This window comes from Canis lupus, chromosome 7, assembly GCF_048164855.1.
Source record: "Canis lupus baileyi chromosome 7, mCanLup2.hap1, whole genome shotgun sequence".
Taxonomy (NCBI): Eukaryota; Metazoa; Chordata; class Mammalia; order Carnivora; family Canidae; genus Canis; species Canis lupus.
The window spans coordinates 56,454,496-56,473,307 of record NC_132844.1 but is presented as its reverse complement, the minus strand read 5'-3'; the positions used below and the strand labels follow the sequence as shown (position 1 = coordinate 56,473,307).

The 18,812-nt window shown below is 39.4% G+C and overlaps 1 protein-coding gene and 1 long non-coding RNA gene across 3 annotated transcripts in view; one reads left to right on the top strand and one right to left on the bottom strand.

Moving 5' to 3' along the window:
- Positions 1–1,990, bottom strand: part of PTCHD4 (patched domain containing 4) — a 53,765-nt gene extending 51,775 nt beyond the window's left edge. Inside the window, exon 1 of one of the 2 annotated variants that reach the window (XM_072832731.1) lies at positions 1,375–1,990. In XM_072832731.1, the coding sequence (XP_072688832.1) occupies positions 1,375–1,974 (600 nt within the window). In that variant the 5' untranslated portion in view covers positions 1,975–1,990. The remainder of the gene's footprint in view (positions 1–1,374) is intronic. The other variant, XM_072832732.1, reaches the window with a different exon arrangement.
- Positions 1,327–8,022, top strand: LOC140636909 (uncharacterized). Its single transcript, XR_012034159.1, has 2 exons — positions 1,327–1,983; positions 3,167–8,022. It is a non-coding gene; the product is annotated as an uncharacterized lncRNA (long non-coding RNA).
- The last annotated feature ends 10,790 nt before the right edge of the window (positions 8,023–18,812 follow it).

Genomic DNA, 18,812 nt, shown 5'->3' with positions numbered 1-18,812 from the left:
CGGCTTTGTAAAGCTGAAACCCTGTCAGCCTCTGGATGCATTTGAACAAGGACAACATGTTAAAAGGAGTCAGGTTATGAGGTTTCCTGAGGAATCCCTACTTTCTGAGTGCATGAAGTCCTCTTTCAATGCACAAAAAAAGAGCCTTTTAACTAAAAAAAAAAAAAAAAAAAAAAAACCGAGAAAGTTCTTTTTAAATCGTGTATAGATGCTGACTATACCAGATACATTAACAGAAATATTCATGATTTCCTATATTAGGCCATCCATTTATCCAAACTGAGGTCCTTCCTATTCCATTATCTCCATGGAAGCACACACACATAGCCTTATATGTATTAGAAGAAAGAAAATTCCTCCTTCTTGGGAAACACCTGTCTTGGGAGTTCTTGGTTGTAGCATCTGAGCATGCACAGGGTCGAGCATACAAATGGTGCAGTGACTCTTTTGGAAGTCACATTTGTCCCTGAAACTTCAGTCACCTGGAGACTGCATGCCTCATTGCCTGCAGCAGCTCAATCCTGACAGTGGAGAATGAGTTTAGAAATCTCATTTGAGCAACAAAATTTGAATTAAGAGTTTAAACAGCACAATATATTTAATGTTGAAATGATCTTTTTTTTTTTTTTTTTTTTTGCAATTTTTGCTGACTGTGGAGTTCTTTCTTTTTTTGCTGTTGGGCTCTTATAATCATCTTGGTTTGGTTTAGATTTTGTCACGAAAAAGGGAGATAACAGGATTCAGTAAAATAGTACATCAGTTGGCTCCATTTCCCCATTTTTACACACAGAAAATTTCTGCTTCTTTTGCTATGCTAACACACTTACACATAATTCCTGGAATCCCTACTACATTCATATCCACTGCTTTCAGACACACACTCACAGGGCACCAAAACACAAAATCTCTACACGTCAAAATCAAGCCAGGCTGAAGATGTAAATAGGTGGATATGGCACCAGGTGGATGTGTAATCAGTAATAAGAAATACATTGAGCCCCATAATGAAAAGAAATCCCCCAAATTGTTCAGGACTCCCCCTCCCCCTTCCATTCACTGATTTATTAACCCTGAACAAAGATGTAATTGCAGGGTCTCAGAAACAACTTTTTTTTTTTCTTTTTTCTTTTTTTTTTTTTTTTTCCATTTTTGGCATTTGTTTTGTTTGGCTTTGAATTTCTTAATATCTAGTCATACCATTCATGGCCTGTTTTCTTCACTCAGTTGCCCATCTTCCCCCCTCCCCTCCGAGAAATGAAAGAAGCATTAGCTTCTGAGTCTTAAGGATGAGACCTCTGCATTTTCTTTGCTTGTTTAGGGCAAGAAATGAAGTGCTGCCTCTTTAATTGGCAGAAGCATGCAGGAGGAGCATACCTTTAATTTAGTGTTGGGATACCTCACTTGCACCCTGGCTGTTGTCTTATTGGAGACGGCAGCCTGCCTGAGATCCTCTAGCACTGAAATAATATCATCCAGCACGCATTTCTTATCCTGATTTTTCAACACACACAGATGGGAAAAAGTATAATTATAGCCCTTGTGGTTCACCTTCATTTCCAGCACGGCTCGGTGGGTCTGCAGGATCCCCTCAGCCTGGAGCAAAATATTGTCCCCGGGTGGGGAGAGCAGGATCACCCTGCCATACCTCCCAGGGGTGTGTAAGTCCGAATAGAGCTGGCTTTTGGACTGGTCCAGGGGGAAAAGGCTGCTGGCCAGGCTGCGCTCGATCTTGGCCAGGCTGTGGCTGGGAGCGACCAGGCGCTCCAGGTCGCCCTCGGGCTGGAAGCGGTTGAGCGCGCTGAGGCCGAAGGTGATGGTCAGGACTGCGGGCACGGTGAGGAAGAAGACGGGGTGCCGGCTCACGCACAAGCCCAGCCTGTGGCAGAACGACTGGAGCCCTCTGCGAAGCACCTGCCGCAGCATCCTCCACCAGATCCAGCTCGCAGGCGCTCCCGGCCGTCTTAAAAAGCACATGTGACATGTGTAAGCGCCTGGCTACCCCCGACTCCCCGTCCCCCGCCGCCCGGCTCCGGGCCAGCCCCCTTCCCCAGCCCCGCCGCCTCGCCTCCCCCCTCCCCGCGTTCACCCCGGCCACTCCGCCTGGTCTCTCCCCGGCCCCACCTCCATGCGCTCCTACTACTCTTTCAAACACTGCAGCAAGTTGCAGCAAGGCGGGCAAACGCCGGCCGCGCGCGTGGGGGCCCGCGGGGCCCACGGGCCCGGCCTCCCCGGCCCCCGCCGCCGCCCGCGCCCTCTCACCGCATGAGCAGGCTCCCTGGGTCTAGCCCTTCATCTCGGTGCTGCAGTCCCCCGGCCTCCCTCGCTGGAGGTGGTTCCGCGCGGAGCGTCCCACAGATGTGGATTCCCTCTCCGTCCTGACGGGGTTCGGTGTCTAACTGAAACCATGTGCCTCGGTGTTGTAAGAAGCAGACATGTGCCCCATAAGGGGCGGGGGGGGCGGGGAGGAGACAGACTAGAAGGGAGGGAGCCGAGGGGGGGGGCAGCTAAGCTTTGCTTTTTTTTTTTTTTAAGATGCTGGCAGTTATTTTTAGAGTTTTGTTTTCCCTCTTCCCTCCTGGCTGGAGTGAATGGAGGAGGAAACGGGTGAAGGTGCTGCCGGCCCATTGGAGCAATGGCAGTTAGAGGCTGGGGTGGGGGGGGCGTGGAGGGAGGGAGCTCGAGGGCTCCTGGAGGCGAGCAGCGCTTTTGCCCCCATAGGGAAACGGTGCCCTCGAATTCTGCTTTCCAGCCGAAGACAAGGGAGCAGAGAGGATGATGCTGCATTTTTAACATACCACAAAGCATGCAAGGGATTTCCTTGCAACACCTTCCACGCTGTCATTCCACAGACTAGTAGGCTGCAGCCCAGGGCTGCCAGAGACCCCATCTGTTGGTGGTGCGTTGGGGCTCTCCGGATTCTTCCCTAGCTCTGGTGATTGGAGAGGAGGCATTTGCCAATAGCAGTCTAGCCTGTGGCTTGGAGTGTGTGTGTGTGTGTGTGTGTGTGTGTGTGTGTATCCAACGCTTGCGTGTTGGTAGTGAAGATCCACAGGCAATGTGTGGTTTCCCATAAAATATTACATTTACTTTCTGTGCTTGTGAAGTTTAGGACAAAAAGTTCTTAAAACTGATTTCAGTTCCCTTCCCCCATTCTCCTTTCCATCAGGTTTACTCTGATGCGAAGTGGACCAAGAAGCTAATCTTTCTCTTGTGAGTGCTAGTCCAGAAACAAACATTTTGGGACCTCTATCACACTGTTTTTGCCTGCGGAAAGAGGACTAGAAGGCTCTAGATGGCTAGGGGGAAAACACACTGGAGTCATTTGATAATGTAAAACAGTAGTCCACTTCACCCCAGAGGAAAGAAGACTCCTAGGGGTACAATTCCTCCCTCAGTACCCACCACTATGAAGGCGACAAAGTCTCACCTGCAGACCCCATCGAATTCGGAAACTTTTACATTAATAGATGTGCATGTGTACTTTATTTTTTACTGATTGGACCTTTCACAAAACCCAATGTTCTGGAAAACATGAAGAAGTCTTGAAGACAAGTGCTAAATTTGGTGGTGAACTGGAGACCTGCCTTCCAAAGCTTCTGTTCTTTTTGCATTGACTTCATGGAGAAGATGGAGTTTCAAAAGATGATTCATTCACACTTTCTCAATCTGGGTGAAAGGACCTGTTCTTCATCAGATACTTAGAGATGTGCCCATCTATGCATACAAAGAAGCTGAAGGACTCATCCTCTTAAAAGATGCCTTTGATGTTTGCTAGTGAAATCAGTTTTTCAGTTAGGAGGCCAATGAGACTGCAGAGAGCTCTATAACAGGGGCAGCGCTTAAGAGTGATAGCTTAAAGGTGGTGTTATATACAAGATTAGAGACACATTCCAGCCTTTAAAATTGAAAGTGATCTTGGTGACCATTCATTTTGCATCCCCACCGAGGGCAAGAACAGCTTCTATAATATTCTTGATGGTTCTCCAACCTATCCCATGCTTCTGTATGAGATTTCTTTTTTATTCTCATTCTATTATATTCCACTTACTATTCTATTTACTCAACATTTTTTAAAAAAGATTTTATTTATTTATGTGTGAGAGAGAGCATGTGAACAAGTTGAGGGGAGGGGCTGAGGAGAGGGAGAAGCAGACCCCCACTGAGATAGGAGTCTGACTCAGGGAAGGGGGGGCTCAATCCCAGGACCCTGAGATCATGACCTGTGGTGATGGCAGTTGCTTAACTGAATGATCCACTTGTATGCCCCTCAATGCTTTTATATTAGTATGGACTAATGGATATTTAGACATATTTCTATTGTGTTTGGGTTATAACTCAATACTACTTTATTTTGTTGCTCAGATTGTTCCAACTCTGTCCATTAGTTTCTGTCTCCCTTTGACATAACCCATTATTATGTGCTTTTTAAAAAAAATAATATTGTTCTTTCTTGTACTGTAAGATAATCCAAGCTTGTCTTTTATCTTTTCTGCCCAGTATTAGCCATTTCTCTAATTTCTCTAACCAGCCCTGGTTTGTTTGATTAGACAATGGTATTAGAAACAAAAATCTGGGTGCTAAATGTGCTGCTTGCTGTTGTGGTGTTATCACTTCTAAGCCTTTCCAACTGACAGCAAGAAAATACATGACTGTAAAGATCTTCCTCAACTTATGCTGGGGATTCATCCTAATAAGCCCATGGTAAGTTGAAATTATTGTAAGTTCAAAATGCATTTAATACACCTAAACTACCAAAATTATAGCTTAGTCTAGCCTACCTTAACATGTTCAGAAGCCTTACATTGGCCTATAGTTGGGCAAAGTCATTTAACATAAAGCCTTTTTTTAAGACAGAGTGAGTTCACATATGAGGGGCACGGGGGCAGGGGGTGTACAGAGTGAGAGGGTAAGAGAGAATCTTAAGCAGGCTCCATCCATATGGAGCCTGACCACAGGCTCTGTCTCACAATCCTGAGATCATGACCTGAGCCAAAGTCAAGAGTCAGCTATCAACTGACTGAGCTACCTAGGCAGCCCAACATAAAGTCTATTTTATAATAAAGTGTGAATATCTCATGTAATTTATTGAATATCATCCTGAAAGTGAACAATAGAATAGTTGTAAATACATCGGTTGTTTACCCTCCTGGTTGCATTGGTGACTGGGAGCTGTGGCTCAGCGCCATTGCCCGGCATCAGAAGAGATTGTCTTACTGAATATGGCTTGCAAAATTTGAGGTCTGGTTTCTATGGAATGCTTGCACAGCATCATCAAGTTGAAAAATCCTATGTTGAGCCATTGTAAATTAGGGACTGTCTATATATTAATTTGTGCATTTGTGTATCTATAAATATTTCTTTACATGGCTCTCTATACTAGGTTAAATTTGAGTTTTTACATATGTCTCTGACTCTAATCTATTGCCACATGGATCATTCAAGCCTCTTTCCCATGCTTACCTATAACCTCCCATGTCAACAATGACAAACTGGTTCAGTAGGTGATTTTTAAATCTCTTTTGTATGGTGAAAACATATTTTTAACAGAAAAAAAATTAAGGGAAAGAAGAAAAGCATGGTTCCTTAATTTTCATGCTATGAAAAGCTAATGTCAAATACTATTATAGATTCATTAGGAAGATAAAGTATATGCTCAAAGAAGGGAAGAGATAGCAACATTCCAGATTAACCTACAGGAAGTTACTTTGCACTAAAATATCAGTGAATATCAATCACATGATAGTTTTAGCTAACTTGATTTAAAATAAAGCTTAATATAAAGCTGAAAGCAGTGCATTTAGAGGCCAGTCAGTAACAACACAAGAATCTGTGCTGTTTAGTTCACCTAGGATTAGTCTTTTCTGTTATGTGTTGGTCAATATCAGTTCTCAAGACTTGGAACCAGTTGGAATTTATCCACTTGGCATTTTGAAGGATAGGACAGCAGAGGAACATGTATTTGCACACAAAATAGCTGAGTTCTAGGCCATTTCCACAAGTTACTTTCTGGGTGTTTCGGGCGAGACGCCGAACTCTCTGATCCTGTTTCCTTATTTATACACTTGGATATGTGATTATGTTCTTTATCTACTGGTCAATTCATTCATATCGCCATTCACCAAAACTCTGTAGTTCTTGTTTCGTTAACTAAGGCATAATGTTAGTGATTGCACCAAATAAACCTCTAAATGTTAGCGGTATAACACAATACAAGTTTATATCTTGTTCAAGGTATAGCCATGATGACTAGTTCTGCTTAGCGGGAAGAGGTAGACCTCAGTTCCATGGGTCATTCATCCACCTTTAGCTCCTGGCTTCCAAGGGCATTCCTGAGGTCATTCCTAGCCAGCCAGCTGCAAGGGGGGACAGAGCCCAGAAGAGCCCACCAGAGAAGTGCTTCTGGCTCAGTCTGGAATGGCATACCTCCCTTCCTCTTACAGCCTAAGATTAGAATTTAGTCGCAGGAGAGGCTGAATAATGCAGCTTTACACAGAACTCACTCTACCACAGCCATCTCAAGCAATGCTGGCTTTGGGGCTTTTTAGAAAATGCTCACTGAGCTTCTTCTGTGGCTTTAAGGAGTTTGCATTGCGCCTACCCACATCTCTTAGTCAGGCCTCTTGTATCTAGGAAGGGCATACCTGAGAGACACAGTTTTCAAGGCAGTTTTGGTCTTTATCATTTTGGATATTTCCAGCTGCAATTGGTTTAAACAGTAAGGACATTTCTTACCTCCTACAACAGAATGTCTGGAGAAATGGTAATTATAGAGCTTGTTATTTTAGAGGTTCAGCTTGTCATTAAGAGCCTAAGTCCTCTTCCTCATTCTGCTTTGCCCATCCCTGGAGCATGCGCTTTTTGCTTGTGCTTGCTCACGGACCACAAAACAAGGCAAAACTAGATCCTGGGGAAGAAGGTGCCTCTTTCTATGCATCTCATCTGAGAGCGAAGAGGCCTTTCCCCAAAAGATCTCCAATGGCTTTCCTAAGTCTTATTTCTCATGCCCCTGTCTAAATCTCATGCCCTGGTGAGAGGAATGGTGGTGCAGTAATTGGCTTAGGCCAATCTGGACTCAGTGTGGGGCTGGGAATGGAGCCAGCCTCCTCTCTGAGAACATCGCCATGTGGGAATTTATGTGGGGTTTACTTTGTTAGTTTGTTTTGTTTTGTTTTAAACAAAAGTTTCTTTAGGAAGTATTATAATGTGATGGCAGAGATGTTTGGATATTGGGCAGCTGACATTAACCTTGGGTGTTGAGTTTTTCTGCTTGGAGCAAATTAGTTTTTGGAAACCAGACTTTTTGAATGGAGAATAGACACATAATCTGACAAAGGAATTGTTTTTCTGATTTGTAATCCATTTATATTAATAGCTTTATAGTATGACACAGAGGAATTCCAATGATATTTGATATTTGAAAAATTACCTTTATTTTAATAGGGTACAGATAAGTATGATTCTTTGGGAAAATCCACTACTTCTGATTACCATTTCTGTATGGGTAGGAAATGACTAGCTGGTAATGGCTGAGGAGTTTATGCAAACATCTTGTTTTACTAAAAGCTATAAGAAGTTTAGATAGGATTTTCATTATTTGATAACCTATAATTCATCATATATAAGACTGTGTATCAAATGTGGCTTAGAGGTTCAGTCTCATTGTCATGTTGCACGCTGCATGCTTAGAACAGAAAATAAGCATAATTTTCAATCCAGTAGTAAAATACCTGCCCTATGTATCCAAAAAATGAACAAAGTAGGGTAGGCATCCATTATTATACCATTTATAAATAAATCCTCAGTATTAAATTTTTTCCAGAACTAGTATTGTCCTATGGTGAAATTTAAGAGTAAGTTCTGGTGAAGATATCAAACAATTAAGATTCTGTTTTTGTCTTAGCTTTTACTTGGGTTCTCCTGCTTCACATCTGTAACAACCTGGTCAAATCATTGCATGTCAATATGCCTTATTCACATCTGTAAACTAAAACAAAGTAATAAAAATGGACTAAGTGATCATTATCTTACCTTTCCTCTGTGATTCCATAATCTTCTAGAATGACAATCCTGAGGTTCATTTGCTAGATTTGCTACATTTTAACAAGGGCAAACTTCTATTCTGTGCTGGTGTCCCAGCCTTGCTTTCCTGTTTACTCTTTGCACAATGTCAAACAGAGGGTCACTGAGGGCTGGGAGTGGCCCAGCACAGGGGAGCATGCAAGCTTTGGTGTTGGTCTGGTAAAAGATAGAGAGGCTGGAAAAATACTTGGAAAATTGTGGCCACAGGGGAATAGCTGGTCTGAAGATGAAAAGACTGCCTGCCAAAATATAGTTCGATGCAGAGACTTATTGGACAATGTACAAAGATGACATGCTGCTTTGTACACATTCCATTTTCAATCATTTAAATAAAAATGTTCTAATTTGGGAAGAAGTAAATCATACTTTTTTTTAAATCATCTTTTAATTTTTGTCTTACATCCAGATATAATACAGGTCAATCAGTTAGCCCTACAAAAAAAAAAAAAAAAAAAACCTGAAGGATTTCCCTGTTTTATTCTTTCCCTTTTGTCTTCCTTCTTGCCTTCCTTCCAGTAATAATTCTTTTTTTTCTCAAGTGTTCCTAGCAAGGCCTTCCTGAAATAACTCTCAAAAATATATCTCTTTCTTCTGGTTGAACTCAGGATACTTCTCCCATATTGTTTGTTATATAGTTACACATTTTCCAAAAAAGCGTGGGCCCATAATCAAATCAAATTGTCAGTTATCGAGCTGGGATTTTAGTGGTGTTACTGCACCCAGCGAGGAACCTGCTCCTAAAGGACCAGTTGCTCATTGATTTCAGGCCTGTTGGTGGAAATGCATCCTATTTCTTGACAAGGCAGTTCTCCCATCAGATCCTGGAAAATAAAGAATTTTATGAAGCCAATTGTTGTGTGGAAGTGAGCATCAGATTCGCTATGGAAGAGATACTCTAATAGGAAAGCATTAGGGATGTCGCCCCATGTTACAACTCCACATTTATTGCTGCATCATCAGATACCAAAGCTGATACCATTATAGACAGCAACAGAAGGTAACGCTCCTTAGCTCTGGTCACAGCAGTCCTTGACTCATAGCATCAGAGAGAAAGAGATTCATAAGTACAGAGAAAAGGACTTGGGGAGAGGCAGAAGGGTCTCATAAAGCATGGTCTATTCCAGGAGGGAGGAGGATTGTACCACTGACATTGCTAAAATGACAATGCATGGGGATAATAAAAAGCAGACCAGATTTTATTTTTATTTTTAAAATTTTTATTTAGTTTTAAGATTTTATTTTCTTATTCATGAGAGACACAGAAAGAGAGGCAGAGACATAGGCAGACAGAGAAGCAGCCTCTCTGCAGGGACCCTGATGCGAGACTTGATCCCAGGACCCTGGGATCATGACCTGAGATGAAGGCAGATGCTCAACCACTGAGCCATCCAGGCGTCCCAGCAGACCAGAGTTTAGTCAGTTTTATCATTTCTCTAAATTTTCTACAGCCAATGCCATTGCTGCCCACACATGAGGTGGCATGCTCCTACCACCCTGCCCTCTCCCCACTCTCGGTACACCACTCCTCCCAATATCTGTAGCTATGATTTCTGAGTAACTTCACATTCTGCATATCCGATGCTGCATATTGCTGAAAAGGTTGCAGTAGTTTTCGGTCAATATGGAATCACAATATGAAAGACTGAGTTGCTCTGTTCCTTTGATTACCTGCCCCCTACGATGGTCCCCTCACCCCTACCCAGGATGTTGTCAAAATTGAAGGGAGAGAAATGGAAGGGCCTGACCCCTGATGTAGCAGAGTCTGCGTGTGACTTAATTCCAAATAGAGTTCTCTTGCTGAGGAAAACAGATATCCTTTGGAAAAATGTAAGTGAAATGGCATTAGCCAACAGACAAACTCAGACTACTTATGAGCATGTTTGACATTCAAAAATTTGGTCTTCAGCCTGTCAAACCAGGAGAAGAATTCTACTGTGACCTTTGGGAAATTTTTAGCATTTTTGCCAGGAAATTTGGTATGAACAAAATGATAATAATATTCAAATGGAAAAAAAATTTAAAGTTTCCTGTGACCATTCATGTTGGTACATAAACAACGCATCTCCGGAAAACATGTAGACTAAACATCTGGAGATTCAGTTATCTTATTGACATAGGCAAAATCAATAGGCATTTATAGAAGCGGTGATGAAACCTATCTGCAGGTTTTCATGTTTGGCAAAGTGCCCCACCTTTGCTGAGCTGCTGTGAAACTTAGGGCAGTCTTTCTTTTGTTGTACTGAAATAATCTATGTCTCCCTCCTACACAGACTACAGTCTTCATGAGGGCAATGCCTATTGCCCTCCGGTCTTGTAGCTTCAGTATCCTGGTGGATACTGAAGTTTATTATAGCAGTTTCTTACATGTTCAAGGGCAAGAATAGCAAAAGATGAGGCTGAAAGAATGAACAGGTGCACGAATATAAAGAAGCCAGGGTCCTTCAACATGCTGACCGAAGACTTCCTGAATAACCCAAATATGCCAGGCCCTGGTATGCCAGCTGTCCAGGGTTGCTACTGCTTTCATGAGCTTATATGGTAGGGGGAGTTAAAGAGTTGGAGTGTTTTGCCTCAGAGGTCTGGAGTTAACCAAGCATTACAAGAACAGATTGGGTTTTAGAATACAGCTGGGATGCAGTGTAGAGAATGAACCGGAAGGTGTAAGAAGGAAGACTGGCTGATCTTGCAGGAGTTTGAACCAGTTGTCTGAGCCATATTAAGAGCAGCCTGGACCAGGGTACTATGGACTGGGATGGTGGAAAATGAAAGTATTTGTGAGCTACCGACAGGGGAAAAGAGAAGTAATGTGGAGTCAATGTGGACGTGTATGCTAAAAACAGATAGTGTAACTCCTGAAAGCACCTGCAAAGATGAGCAAGAAAGCTATTTCTGCTCTCTTTTAGGGGTGATGACAATACAGCATAACAGGTATCTGGACTCTGGACACAGACACATCCGGGTTCAAGTCCTCAAATCCCTACCCTCCCTGTCACCTTCGAGTGGTTATTAGCCTGACCAACTTATGTAACCACTGTACCCTTCAGCCTTCTCAACTGTTACCCTGGGATAAAACAAGCTCACACCTTGTAGGATATTGTGTGGATTAAGTGGAATACTGAATATAAATATTCAAATACATTAATAGAAACAGGATGCATATTATATGGGGTTATATAAGAATTATTAGATGTGCTTCTTGCTTTCAAAATAGCTAAAAGGAGAGGAAGTACAAATTGCTTGAAAGTAAAACATAGATAATTAAATTAATTTGCATATATTTAAAAGCTGTACTTAAGTATATATAGATATATTTAGATCTTATTCATATGATTATAGACACTAAAAAGGATGTAGTTTGGGGGGAGAAATTTACAATAATGGGCAGAGAAACAGCTTTGTTGAATGTTTACTGTAAACTAAATATTACGCTTGTCATTTTATATTCATTAATTCATTAATTGCTAAGGAATCCTTGACATAGATACCTCTTACTCACTGTTAGAGATGCTAGGACTGAGGTCCAGAGGATTAGGAACTACTAGTATTTGAAAGCAGGCATGCCTACTTCAAAGCCTCTCTTCATTCAGATGTGTAGCCAGCACTGCATTTCTGTATTCTTAGCCTATCTTGGATATTTCCTTGTAAAAAAAAAAAATTGTCTATCTATTGACTTTTTTTACTGTGCCTATTTGTGCATCCAGGGAAAATATTCCCCTTGCCTATGTGAGATTTTCCCCAGGAGAAAAGAGGCCTTTGCTTAAAGATTTCCCTTCTTCTGGTGGAAAGGGAAGGCTTTCTATAACCAGCAGAATTCAAAGGTCTTCTTTTTAGGAAATGAATGTAAAAGGAAGACATTAGAACAGGAGACTCAAAAGGAAAAAAGTGACCTACAAGATACTGTTTTCAGGCCCTGTGAGATTTCATTCAATTTACATTTCATTCATTTAAGCTCTGGACTGTTTGGTCAAAGGGAGCAAATTTACTAATTAGTTCTACTCTCAATTTCTCAGTAATTTCTTGTTCTGTGGAGTATAAGGCTTTCTGATGAAAAGACAGCCTCCAGCATATATTTCTTTAAAAAAATAAACTACACATGTGTAAATCCCATATTTTTTATACTTTTGTCAAAGTAAAATCAGGGGGACCTGGGAGTGGCTCAGTTGGTTAAAGACTCTGGCTCTTGGTTTTGGCTCAGGTTCTGATCTGGGGGTCCTGGGATTGAGCTCCATGTGGTAGGGGCGGGGGTCCTGCTCAGTGGAGAGTCTGCTTGTCTCCCTTCCCCTCTGTCTCTGCCCCCACTCACGCATGCTTTCTCTTTCTAAAGTAAATACATAACTCTTTAAAAAAAAGAAAATAAAACACATACACATATTTAATTCCAAATTTTTACACTTTTATCAAAATAAAATCAATAGTGCATAGACCTTATGATCACGAGTGAGAACTCCTGTTCCACTTCTTCCTGTTCTCAGTCTCACTCCTGGGAGGACAACCCCCATCATTTCTTCTTGAAGATTTCTCCATATCCCTAAGCAATATTTATAGAGCTCTATTTGAGGATTAACTACATTAGACCAAAGTCTCTTTTTATTGCTTCTTTAATGTTCCGATGAAATTAAGACGATTTGTTTTATAAAAAGACTTGTAATTATAGTTGTCTCTTTATAATACAATAAATATATATTATTAAAATATTGAAATGGATATAATCAATGGCAATAAAAATAGCAATCATTTACATTTATTACAATATAATTTTAGAACCAAATGGATTTATACATACTTTGTCTTCTGGAATAAAATTCTAGTAATGTAATTTCTGACACAGTTTTTTAAAATTTGTTTTGTTTGTGGGGCACCTGGGTGGCTCAGTCTAAGTGTCTGCCTTCAGCTTAGATCATGATCTCAGGGTTCTGAGATTGAGCCCCACATTGGGCTCCCTGCTTAATGGGTAGCCTGCCTCTCCCTCTCCACCTCTTGTGTTCCTCTCACACATTCTCTTTCTCTCTCTCTCTCTCAAATAAATAAATAAATACAATCTTTTAAAAATTTTTGTTTTGTTTGTTCATTTTCATTTTAGTTTGTGAAACATTTTGTTAAGCTTCCTTCCAAAAAGTCTGCCCCAATTTATTTTTCTACCACAACATAAATCAGCAAACTTTTCTGTAATGGGCCAGATAGAAAACATTTTAAGCTTATGGGCCAAAAGGCAAAATTGTACTATTAGACAGGTATTTGTATAACAAGAGAGAAATATACATTTCCATACATTTTTAATTAACACAATTCAAAATAATAATAGTATGTACAATTTTTATGACATGAAGCTGCTAATGAAAAGAAAATTTCTTTTTTGAATAATAACATTTTGCTCCATTGGGTATGATCGACAGAATAATGAATGACCCACGAATATGTCCACATCCTAATCCTTATGTCCTCTAACTATGCTATATAAGCGAAAGGAAGTTGCAGGTATAATTGAGACTATGGATATTAGTATAGGGATAGTAGTTTGCTTTATCCAGGTGGACCTATTTTAATTAAACAAGCTCTTAAAAAAGCAGAGAGAACACTCTCAGGCTGAAGTCATAGAAATGCAGGGGAAAGAAAAATAGATATTGGAAGCATGAGAGAGCAGACCTGCAGTTGGTGGAGGGGCCACATGGAAAGCATGAGAAAGACATGTGGAGAATCAAGGAGTCTCAGATTGGCCCCTGGCTGACAGTCATAAAGGAAATGAGGGCCCCCGTTCCATAAACATAGAAATTGTGGTTGTCCAACAGTCTGAATGAGCTTAGAAGTGGAATCATTTCCAGAACTTTCAAAAAGGACCACAGCTTTGCTGACCTTGATTTTGGCCTTGTGAGATTTTCCACTGCGAATCCAGGTGAGTTATGCTGTCACTCAGAATTCTGACTCATAAGGCTGTGAGGTAGTAAATGGGTATTTTAAGCCACTAAGTTGTGGTCACTTATTATAGCAGTGATGGAAAATTCATACTTTGGGGTTTCAAATTTAGTGTTCTTGATCATCCAAATTGATTGCAAATGTCCATCTCTGATTGTCGATCCCTAATGCCATTTTGTATATATTTTACCTATGAAATATCTTTTCCCACGGAGATGTACTGACATTCATAACCTTCCACAAACATATCATTTTAATTGAATATATTCAATCTCTTGGAAGGAATTTATGGATCCTATTTGGTTCCAGTCTTGATGTTTGCTTTATAACATGTCATTACATTGCAGACGAGCCATGTCCAATTGAAGGTATGGAGAAGCTTTGTTGGCTGCACCATTCAATGGATTATAAAATATGTACATTTCCTTTGCACATTCATGAACATAAGAAAAAAGCTAATTGTAGTTTTAGTTCAGAACTGTAGTTTAGCCCACTTTACAATTTGTGTAAAAATGGAGACCTAGCTTATTGTTTTAACTTTTGACAGCACTGGTCTTATACAGCACTTTGATGTTACTTGTGATTCAACCAACATTAGTTATAGAAATGACTATACTGAAGTATACATTTCAAAGATAAGCACTCTGTCTTTTCCTTAAGGAACATTATCAAGTCCATAGTAAATGTGATTTTCAAAGCTGCTCGATGTTTGATAATAGCAGTTGAAAAAAACATTAAATTCCTGGCCCTGAGTTCAAAATCATCTAAGTGACAATCCTTAAATCCACAAGAGTGAATGAAGTTCACTATTGACACTACTGGTTTGACAACATAGATTCAAATGCTTTCTGCAAAGGACCTATGGATGAATGATACAATGAATGACCATAGGTTTTAAACACCTTACATCTTCATAAGCTTTGTGAATTTGTGGAGAGGAGGCTTTTTTTTACTCCACACATATTTTTTCCACCATCAGTTGTTAACACATCTTAGCAGATTCCACTTCAGGTTGTTGTGTATGAGCGTTTTCTCAACTTCTTTGAAATTATTCTTATCTGTATTTGCTCTGCACAGATGATTCACAAAGGTAATTTTTCAGCCACTCCAAATGCATCATTGACTCTGCTGATAAGCAACAATCAACCAGTATTGTCCCTATCTTTTCACTAATGAAGAGCCAAAGAAAATCATTCAAGATAATTTGTCTTGTCTTTAATTGACTGTTGATGCTGCTTCCAATATTTTCAACTCTAAGCAACTGTTCTTGCCAAATAGTTGACAGTCTTAACTACTTTCTCTGGCTACATTTCTTTAATTGATAAGTCAACATTGGTAAAATCATTCTCTTCTTTGGCTAATAAATGATCCACTCAGAAATTTAGTTGCAGCCTCATTTTTGTCTTTTATTTTTGTGAAGAAATTCTGTTGTAATGAGATGCTTTATTTAAATGTTTCTACTTTTATTCTGATCGTTGTTTTCCCATGAGTTGGGAGATAGGATAAATGCATAGTCTGGGAATATGAACACTTATTTAGCATTATTATAGTGTCTTTGATAAATACAAAGGAATTTGTTGTCTCATTTGATAATGAAATAATCCACACTCCACAGTACCTTAAGATTGAATTATTAAAAGTCCACTTTTTACTTTCCTTCTTTTTACATCACATACAATAGCAATAAAACAAATGTGTGGTACAGCAATATGCATGGCATCAGAAATGTTGTAGAATTATAGCTGTGATTTGTAGTGAACCAAGCAGCTGTGCAAATCGGAGAGCATGTAACATATGGCTTGTGTCACAACTATGCATCTCTGCTGTTGGAGAACAAAAGCAGCTACAGGCAATCTGTAAATTAGAACATAGTGTGGCTATGTTCTAATAAAACTTTAATTAATTAAAGACATTTAATTCTCATATAATTTTCACATGCCAAAGATTAATACTTTTCTTTTGATTTTACTTCAACACTTTATTTCTATTTTTTTAAAAAAGATTTTTTTTTATTCATGAGAGACACACAGAGAGAGGCAGAGACATAGGCAGAGGGAGAAGTAGGCTCCCTGTGGGGAGTCTGATGTGGGACTCCAGGATTACGCCCTAAGCCAAAGGCAGACTCTCAACCACTGAGCCACCCAGGCATCCCTGATTTTACTTCAACAGCTTAAAAGGGAAAAACTCATTCTTAGCTCATAATATATATAAAAACAGAAAGAAGTCTGGATTTGGCCTTTGGGCCAGAGTTCACAGACTCCCATACTAGAAGAGAATGTCTTAAAAAAATTCAAAATTTTCAAATAAGCTGAAACCATGAAATATTCACCATCTCTGTATTTTTGTCATTTACTTCACTGGGAAACAGTAGGAAAAAATGGAAATTATGGAGGTGAAAGGAAAAGACATGTTCACTTCTTTCTCGGGGCACGTCTGCTTACAAACAAACTAATAAACAAATTCTCTGTCTAGTATGGGTAGGAGTCACTAGAATAATGTAAATAAGAATGACATTTGGATATTTTTCCCCTTAATGTTTTCTTATGTTAGTCAGGGAGGGGGAGCTTCAAATCAAGAAAGTGAGAATGTCTGTGGAGCAAAACATCACACATCTAGAGATAAAGCAAACATTCCCACCATGACTCTCTGTGGTTACTATGTGGCTTTTTTTTTTTTTGTCATTTGCACAAATGACAAAATTTGTCCTATCATTTTTGTTATTAATATTCTTGTCTAAAAGTGCAAGTAAGAAGTTTTTTTTTTTTTTGCAAGTAAGAACTTATTTACATGAATATCTAAGTCTTTATTTTCTCTTCATTTTCAAAATGATATCATAAATCCAAAAGATCTGTTTGTTCCAAAGTAGGGCTTTCAGTAGAGATGGAGAAGCTTAGTATTTAAAACATTGGAATGGGAGACGAGGCGGCTGCTCCCAATTCCACTTCCATCATTGACCCATCTACTCCCATGGCCCTCCCTGTTCCCCTCTAGGCCTGTCTTTATGTAGTGATGTAGCATTGTATTTGTTAATGATGTTAATCATCAGTAACATTTATGAGACCCTTACTAAGATCCAGGACCTTTGCATATCCTGTTTTACTTAACCCTCACAGGAGTCCCGGTGGGCAATATTAATTGTTATACATTTGTAGAGGAACTGAGGCTCAAAGAGGATACATTACTCTCTTAAGGTCTCACAGCCACTAGATGGCAGAACCTGGATTCAAATCCAGATCTATCTTGCTTCAAAGCCTATACAATTATTCTGAAGAGAAAGTAGATAAGGCAAATGAAAAAGCTGCAACTATCTAAAAAGAATTAGCTTGCTGTTGTGTGATCTATCATTTCCTTCAGCTCTTAATTATTAATGAGTCAAACATCCAAGACAAGGGTCAATTATAATGTCTCTGTATTTCTACTGTCAATGGAGCTATAATATGGTAGCTTCTTACAAAGTTAGATCTCAGATAAAGTGTATATATAATAGAACATATTGATGTAACTTCTTGGTTAAAATATACATGCTATTTTATAATATTCAACCCAGTTGGCTGCAATAAATTGAGTGTATAATAATTATGTTCGTTTCAGAATCAAAATAATTTTTTGAGTGGGCATGTTAGGTTACAAGACCATCAACAGAAAACTCAGGATCGCAGATACCTTGCCATTTCTTATAAGAAACTTAACCGGAAAGCATTAAGAGTTTGGTTGATGTGATAAAATGTGAAATAATACTCTTTGTATTTTTCAGGGTTCTCCATTGAGACAGAAATACTGTGTCTCCCAGCTGGAAGGGTGGGCCTCTCCAGTCGATATTGATTGATTGCCTCATTTAGCATAGGTTAGCTCCTCGACAAATATGTTGATTTGATTTAAGAAGATCTATTTTCTGAAAACTCCACCTTCTATAATGGACAAGTGATTTATAGTTTACAATGCTTCCTTTCTTCATAAAAGCAATTCACTTTTTGCCCTCTGTTTAATGACTATCATTTGATTGTGTTAAAGATGACCACAGAATGGAGCAAGCAGAATCAGTGCATGAAATGAACACTCATATGTCTGGATGATTGTGTAAGTTGTGAATATGCATTGTTGAAGGTGACTTATTATTTCAGAGATGTGATAAAAAACTCAGTGAAGTCCAACATATCCTATAAGAATATCAGTAAGTGTTTGAGGGACTAAAAGACTTTAGTTTTAGTGTAGTGAAAATGTATGTATTTTACCAAGTTAAAGGTACCTGTCTTTCCTCCCAACACATAGGCTTTGCAAAAATCTCTGGCTTAAAAAAATGTGCGTAGCTATCACTCTAATGAAAACTTGCCCATGTTGAAGACAGATGTATACTGATGCTGTAATGTGATAAAATCAATAGTAGCAAGGCCAGATAAAGTGAAAATTCCCAGAAAACTAATATTAACTAAATGATAATGAAAGCAGAACAATTTACAGTGTACTTATTCTGGCACAGACATAGCTTTAAGGATGCTGTAAATATTATTTATTTAATACATTTCATGATACTGGACTCGGAAACTCTGGAAAGGTATTGTCACTAATTAAGTGGTGGATTGGGTAAATAAAGCCTGTCAGTCTCCATAAAACAAAGAAGAATCACTACTACGTAAACTTCTTGTTTTAACAGATTATAATGATCTGTAATAAAATATTAACACATTTTAATGTAATCAGTCATTATAAAGACAAGTGATAACCATATTTATATAAGACATGATTAACCATTCTATGAGAATGAACATATAGCTTATTGGTATAATTTTGACAACCCCTGTCATAGCCCTCATTGTTGAACTGTA